At 44.7% G+C, this 6,196-nt stretch overlaps 1 protein-coding gene across 3 annotated transcripts in view; it reads left to right on the top strand.

The window, feature by feature from the left end:
* The window catches only part of SLC30A7 (solute carrier family 30 member 7), a 36,309-nt gene extending 30,151 nt beyond the window's left edge, over positions 1 to 6,158 (top strand). For all 3 annotated transcript variants that reach the window (XM_064455600.1, XM_064455601.1, XM_064455603.1), the window contains one exon: positions 505 to 6,158. In XM_064455600.1, the coding sequence (XP_064311670.1) occupies positions 505 to 552 (48 nt within the window). In that variant the 3' untranslated portion in view covers positions 553 to 6,158. The remainder of the gene's footprint in view (positions 1 to 504) is intronic.
* Positions 6,159 to 6,196: the final 38 nt, after the last annotated feature.

A 6,196-nucleotide genomic window follows, 5' to 3' on the forward strand; every position in this document is an offset into this window, starting at 1 on the left:
CTTTCATGCAAGTCACGTATCTTTACCAGAAGATATTTTCGCGTGTCATGATGTCATGTAAATTTACTGTAGCCATTGTTGTTTCTCACTAAAATCTTAGTGTACAACTGGTTCGAACAACAAGTCCCATGTTACGCCCTTGTGCTTAGCTCCATTTTAAAGTGACAGCTCTTCAAGCAGCTTACTCTTCAGGAAGTCAAACAAAAGAAAGTAAGAATTGCTTCTGTGCAGCTTCACGTGTGACAAAAGCTAATGTTAATAGATAATTACAGGTGTGCACTTGACTGTGTGAAGAACGGTGTATTCATCAGTGCGCTCCAAGCCTGTGGGTTTCCAAAGTGCTGGTATTTCAGTGAATGACGTGCTAAATGTGGAAGATGAATTTCGGAAAAATAAGGCAGAGGGGGTTTTGCTAGGTAACTCACTGATGAGGTCTGGTGTTCAGGACAGTTAAATGGCTTTGGCTTTACAGGGTTTTTTTAAATCTCCTTCTCTTTTCCGTAGGCAGGAGTAAGGCAGCTTTACATACAGATCGATGTCGCAGCCATGTAGTGAATTTCTGAAATTGTGCTGTTGGACCAAAGTCTTCTGTACTGTAATGGTATAACAACGTACGTCTCAAGACAGAGCCTGCCTCCACCACTGTTCTGGAATTGAGTGACTAGATTTCTGCCCTTGGGCTATGGATGGAGTTCGCTTCTAAGGAGTAAATATTGAATGAATGTTATGGACTTTGGGTCTTGTCTTTCTGTGGCCCCTAAACTCGTAAGTTTTTGAGGGTTTTTTACTTACTAAGATTGTGGTACTGGAAACCCTGTCATGTCTTCAGTAAAGCTGCTGAAACCACTGCTCATTCCCATAAAACCAGTGTTATCAACGATTGGAAACTTGTTTTGTAGATGATGTCACAACGGCTGACATGCTTCAATATAATTGTATGTTTGTACAATTGTTTGTACTTTGCAAACTTAATGAACCAAACCATATTGGGTTTTCAAAGTGCCTTTTATATCGGGGGGGTATTTGCCAGCATAAATATGGAGCATCAAAGGGTTTTATTACTTTTACAAATATCTTGTATGCAGCCTGATTATTTACTAGTGCTGTATGTGGGGGGGTTGTGTACTTGCGTAACTGTAGATGTTAGACTTCCCTTGTCCTTGCATCTTAGCGGACAGACAGAAAAATTCTAAATGTAGAAGGCAGAGCTGTTGTGAAGAGACTTGCTTCCAAAACAAGCGAGATATTTTGGGGCGCATATCTTCTGGAAATTATTTTAGTCAAAATATTAGCTTTAACTCCAGTCCTCTGTCTCCACATACCGTTGAGAGTAATGAGACATTACGTGATGCTACTCGTGTTCATAGCCACTGAAACAACGGGCAGCTGAGGGAAGATGCTGGTGATGGAAGCAATGCTTGACGTTTTTTTATCTTCCGAATTATGTGGCGGGAAAAATCAAATCCCTAAATTGTTTGTGAAAGCTTAAATCTCCTTGATTTTAATAGGTTGTAATAATTTTTATTAAAGTGATTGGTGAGATAACTTTTTGCTTTTTCCAAATACTGAAAATAGTTGTTCCTGGTGGTTATACCTGCAGTGGAAATAAGGACCACGATTCGTGCTGTTCAAGATTATGCTTTTTCCAGGTTGGCGAGTCTGATATATCTGACTAGCTTACTGTAGCCTTCTGTGTTTGCATGGGGGGAAAAATTCCTCTGTGCAGTTAAGTTTTTTTTTTCCAGAAACATTAGTCTGTCATGTTTTTGTAGCATTTATAATCATTTTACACTTTCGGATCTGAGCGTTGTTTTCAAGGACAATCTGCTATACTGGGTATTACAGATGGTAACTCCACTGTGCTGTAGGAGTTAACTTGGAAACGGAAGTTTTTAATAAGAGGACATTTTACAAACATTGTGAAGTAAAAAATAAGACAGGCATTTTTCTGCTAAATCATAGCCGCTGCTGACCAGTATGGATTTTAAGCGTTCTTCTGATACCTGATCATGGCAATACTGAAATCAAGGCCCTCTGAGGCTGACAGTCGCTGTGTCAGAGCTAGGAACTGTGAAAGTACCGAGGACTGACTGGCAGAAATGGTTTCTTTGCCACTGGTGTTGTTGAATTTATGATAAAGATGAAGAGTTTCTTGCATTTGTTCTGTTGTTCCTATACTGCTCTTGAATTCTGATCTCTTTTCATGTGAAAACACGATAGTTGCCAAATTGATAGGTGGTTCCTGAGTATTCCAGATGAGATACTGAAACATGAATGTTGATTTTGTACAAAGCTGGGGGGGGCTGTACTTGTGGGCTCGGAACTGAAAACTGGGTGTAAAGAAAAACAGCAGTAAAAAGCCTCATACATATCCCTTTTAAGCTTTGCAGTCTCTTCCAGTCTTCAGGTCCTTCTTTATCCCCGTTGCTGGTTTCTGATCCCGTTGGCTTCTCCCGGGGATGCCGGCGCAGAGTGCCCTTTCATAGAATCCCAGACGGTTTGGGTTGGGAGGGACCTTTAGAGCCCATCCAGTCCCACCCCCTGCAGCGAGCAGGGACATCTTCAACCAGAGCAGGTCGCTCAGAGCCCCGTCCAGCCTCACCTGGAGTGTGTCCAGGGATGGGGCATCGACCACCTCTCGGGGCAGCCTGGGCCAGGGTTTCACTGCCCTCATTGTAAAATATTTTTTCCTTATACCCAGTCTAAATCTCCCCTCCTTTAGTTTAAAGCCACCACCCCTTGTCCTGTCACAGCAGCCCTTGCTAAAGAGGTTGTCCCCATCCTTCCTGTAGCCTCCCTTTAAGCACTGGGAGGCCGCAATAAGATCTCCCCGCAGCTTCTCTTCCCCAGGCTGAACAACCCCAGCTCTCCCAGCCCGGCCTCGCAGCAGAGGGGCTCCAGCCCTCGGAGCATTTCTGTGCCCCCTCTGGCCCCGCTCCAGCAGCCCCGTGTCTGTCCCGTGCTGAGGAGCCCAGGGCTGGAGGCGGCGCTGCAGGGGGGTCTCACAGAGCGGGGCAGAGGGGCAGCACCCCCTCCCTCGCCCTGCTGCCCGCGCTGCTGGGGATGCAGCCCGGGGCACGGCTGGGGGTCTGGGCTGGAGCTGGCTGCGCCGTCCCAGCGCTCGCTCTCCCCCCGGCCTCCCGCCTGGTGCTCTGCCCGGCCTGGCCCCTGACTGGAGGATGGGATCCGAACGTTGCGTGGAGCAGGGTGGGGTGCAAGAATCTGTTGAGCAGGTTTGAGTATTGCAGTTTAAGATACCATTTGCGGATATATTCACGGAAAAGGTAATTAAAAGAGAGTTGTGAGGATAGGGTAGAGATCCCTCATACTGTTCTGTATTATGTTGCATATAGACTGCTTTTTGTTGGCTGACAGCATCATTTCTTGATTTATTTTTTGTTTTAACAGTTAATACTACTATTTGAGGCTAGAGAAGATCAGCCGATGTCACTTTAAAGGCAAGCACCAGCCAACCCCATTGCAGTTGCGTCATGATCCACGAGCAGGCTTTGGTTTATAGCATTTTTACACTAGCACGTTTCGGGACTGAGTATTCCTGGACGTGCCGAAATACCGTAGTGCTGCCCAAGGTGCTGGGCGTGGCCGCTGTTCTAGTTTTCTTAATGAAAAGACAACGGCTACAATTTTTTTTGCAAGTGCGAATCTGCCTGAGTGGCAGATGGGTCTGTTGTTTGGTTTTGTGTTTGGTTTTTTTTTTAAGATGTACATCTACAAACTTATTGAAGTATGAGAAGTGAAGTGGAGTGAAAAAGCCTACAAGCTGGTTATAATTACACGATACTGATTTTATTAATTTTTTGACATCTTTTTGGTGCTTATGAGGACTTACCTGACTGTTGGCAGCCTATGTACAAGTCAGAGTTTTCTAACCAAGGCGGCACTTTCTTCATTAAGGACACCTCGATGTTTTTATGATAAGAAATGTATCATTTGTTAAATATAATTGAGGATAGGGTAGGGAAGTCAGATTCAAAGTAGACTTCAAGCCTTTTTAACCTTTCTGAAAAACAGTAAGCATCACAAAATTCTACAAGACGGTAGATGACATGTCCGGTGGGTAACTCCAGCCACATCCAGTATGTCAGTGAACAGGGCGACATCCGAGTGGGGTTTTTTCACTTACTAAGAGGATACTTGCTCGGGTTTGAGGAGTACAGATCATGCCACTGAAAGTGCAGCTTTTCTTATCCTGGGAGTGAAACCCTGTTATTTTGCATTTTGCTAATTACCTAACACTAACCTCATTACATAACACTTTGCTTTTAACGCTTTATTGGAGGCGCATCGTGTCATTTAAACAAAGATCCGTGTGAATGACTGCCATCCAGAGATGGAGGAATGGCTGCAGATCACCTGCTAACACTCAGCTTCCTGGTATCCAGTACTGAATTTTGAACCAAGCATTCAAAGGACGATTTTCTCATGTTTTCGGGTAGCTGAAGCTTGCTGTGGGGTTACTGCTCTGTCTTTGTGAGGTTTTTAATGTCACTGAAAACAGTTAACTTAACAACTGTATTGTCCCAAAGACCAAGTCTGCAAACTGCATGGTTTTTACAGGACCAACAGCAAAATAAGATAAAACAAGTGCTACAGCGTGGCTGCATTAAAATGCCCCAAACGTTTGTCCTGGTAAATGACAGTGGAAGGAAACTGCTCTGAAGTGTATGCACGGTGAAGCCTGGTCCGTCGTAGGCCACTCCTGTAAGCCTGCACGCAGGGCTCGACTCCTTCCCCGCAGAGCGCCAGGTTACTTGTGCGTTGCTAAACCGAGGCAAAAAGTGCCAGTCCAGACAAATGACTCTGCTTTTTATGTAATACTGCTTACTAAAACGAAAGTTTAATTGCATCATTAGTAAGAGCTGCTGACACTACTACTGCTACATAAAAATTAAAACTAATAAAATGGACCGTAGTGACTCTTAACATTCTTAATTTTTTCTCTGAAGAAGAAAAGGCGGGTTTAAAGGTGAGGGAAGGAAAGGGTGTCTCTTTCTAACTGCTCTAAGTGAACCTGTGTTGGCAATGTAACAAGGTACAAGAGGGGAGAGGAGCGGCTGCTGAGGTGCAGTTTTCCGCTGCAATCACGTTGTGAAGTTCCCCGCTTTTCTCTCTCGGTGCAGATTCCAGCTGCAGGAACCTTCCTGCTTCTGTAAAATCCAAATCCCAATCAATACTCATGTAACAAGATTGTTAAATACCGGTTCAGAGCTACAGCTTTAGGTACTCATTAAGCCCTGTCCCGTTCTCCCCAGCAGCCATCGGACTGCCACTTGCCCCACATTACCTCCCCCCCCTTTTAAGCATGCTCGGGAACCAGTTTCTTCCTTCTTTCTTTCTAATCCATGTCTCTAATCCCAAATACTGACTCAGCGGTTGATTCCCTCCTTTACACTTCTATGAGAAGGCCTGCCTGCGCCTTGCCGGGATGCCCTCGTGGATTCCTCCCCCGCTGGGGCGCTGCTGCGGGGACCATCCCCGTTGGGACTTCAGCGGCCAGAGACTGCTATAACGTGAAAAGACGCCAGTTACGCTTGTGCTGTGCCCGGCGCGTGGAGGCTCCGTGCCTCGCTCTGTGCAACGCTGGTTAGTCGACTTGGCCGTCTCGGTGAGCCACAGAACGTTCCCGCCTATGTGGTAATTTGGGGAAAATAATGTGTAAAAGGAGTTGTGTATTTCACGTCCCATGTGCACTGAAGTCTTTCACGTGTACGCTGGGACCTTGTACAAGAGTTAATTGAATCGCTGCGGTATTTTGGCTGAATTGTGAAATATTGTGAATGAAGAAATTGCCAAAACCATTTCTGGTAGCATTCGGCATATTGCTTGCCTTTACCTTTAAATTACAGGAATTGCTCATGCAGTGAGCTGAAGTTGACTAGTACAGGATATTGAAACACCTGTACAGAAATCCTCGTGGTAGCACAAGGCAGCTCACTAAAATTCTGAAGACTATGTGTGATTTTGTTCTGGAATGCTATCGTTAGTAGCTTAGCCATGACTTGTCCCAAGTGCAATATTAGAAATTTTTAATGTAATCTTTTTCTACTTGAATACGGTCTATATAAAATGTTAAATATCCTATATTGCTGAAAAGATAGGGGATCAAATTCCTTTCCAATAAATCTTCAGTTTAAAAACCCATATGCCTACAGGTCTGCTTTGTTGTTGTACGTAC

This window comes from Phalacrocorax carbo, chromosome 6 (assembly GCF_963921805.1).
Source record: "Phalacrocorax carbo chromosome 6, bPhaCar2.1, whole genome shotgun sequence".
NCBI classification, from domain to species: Eukaryota; Metazoa; Chordata; class Aves; order Suliformes; family Phalacrocoracidae; genus Phalacrocorax; species Phalacrocorax carbo.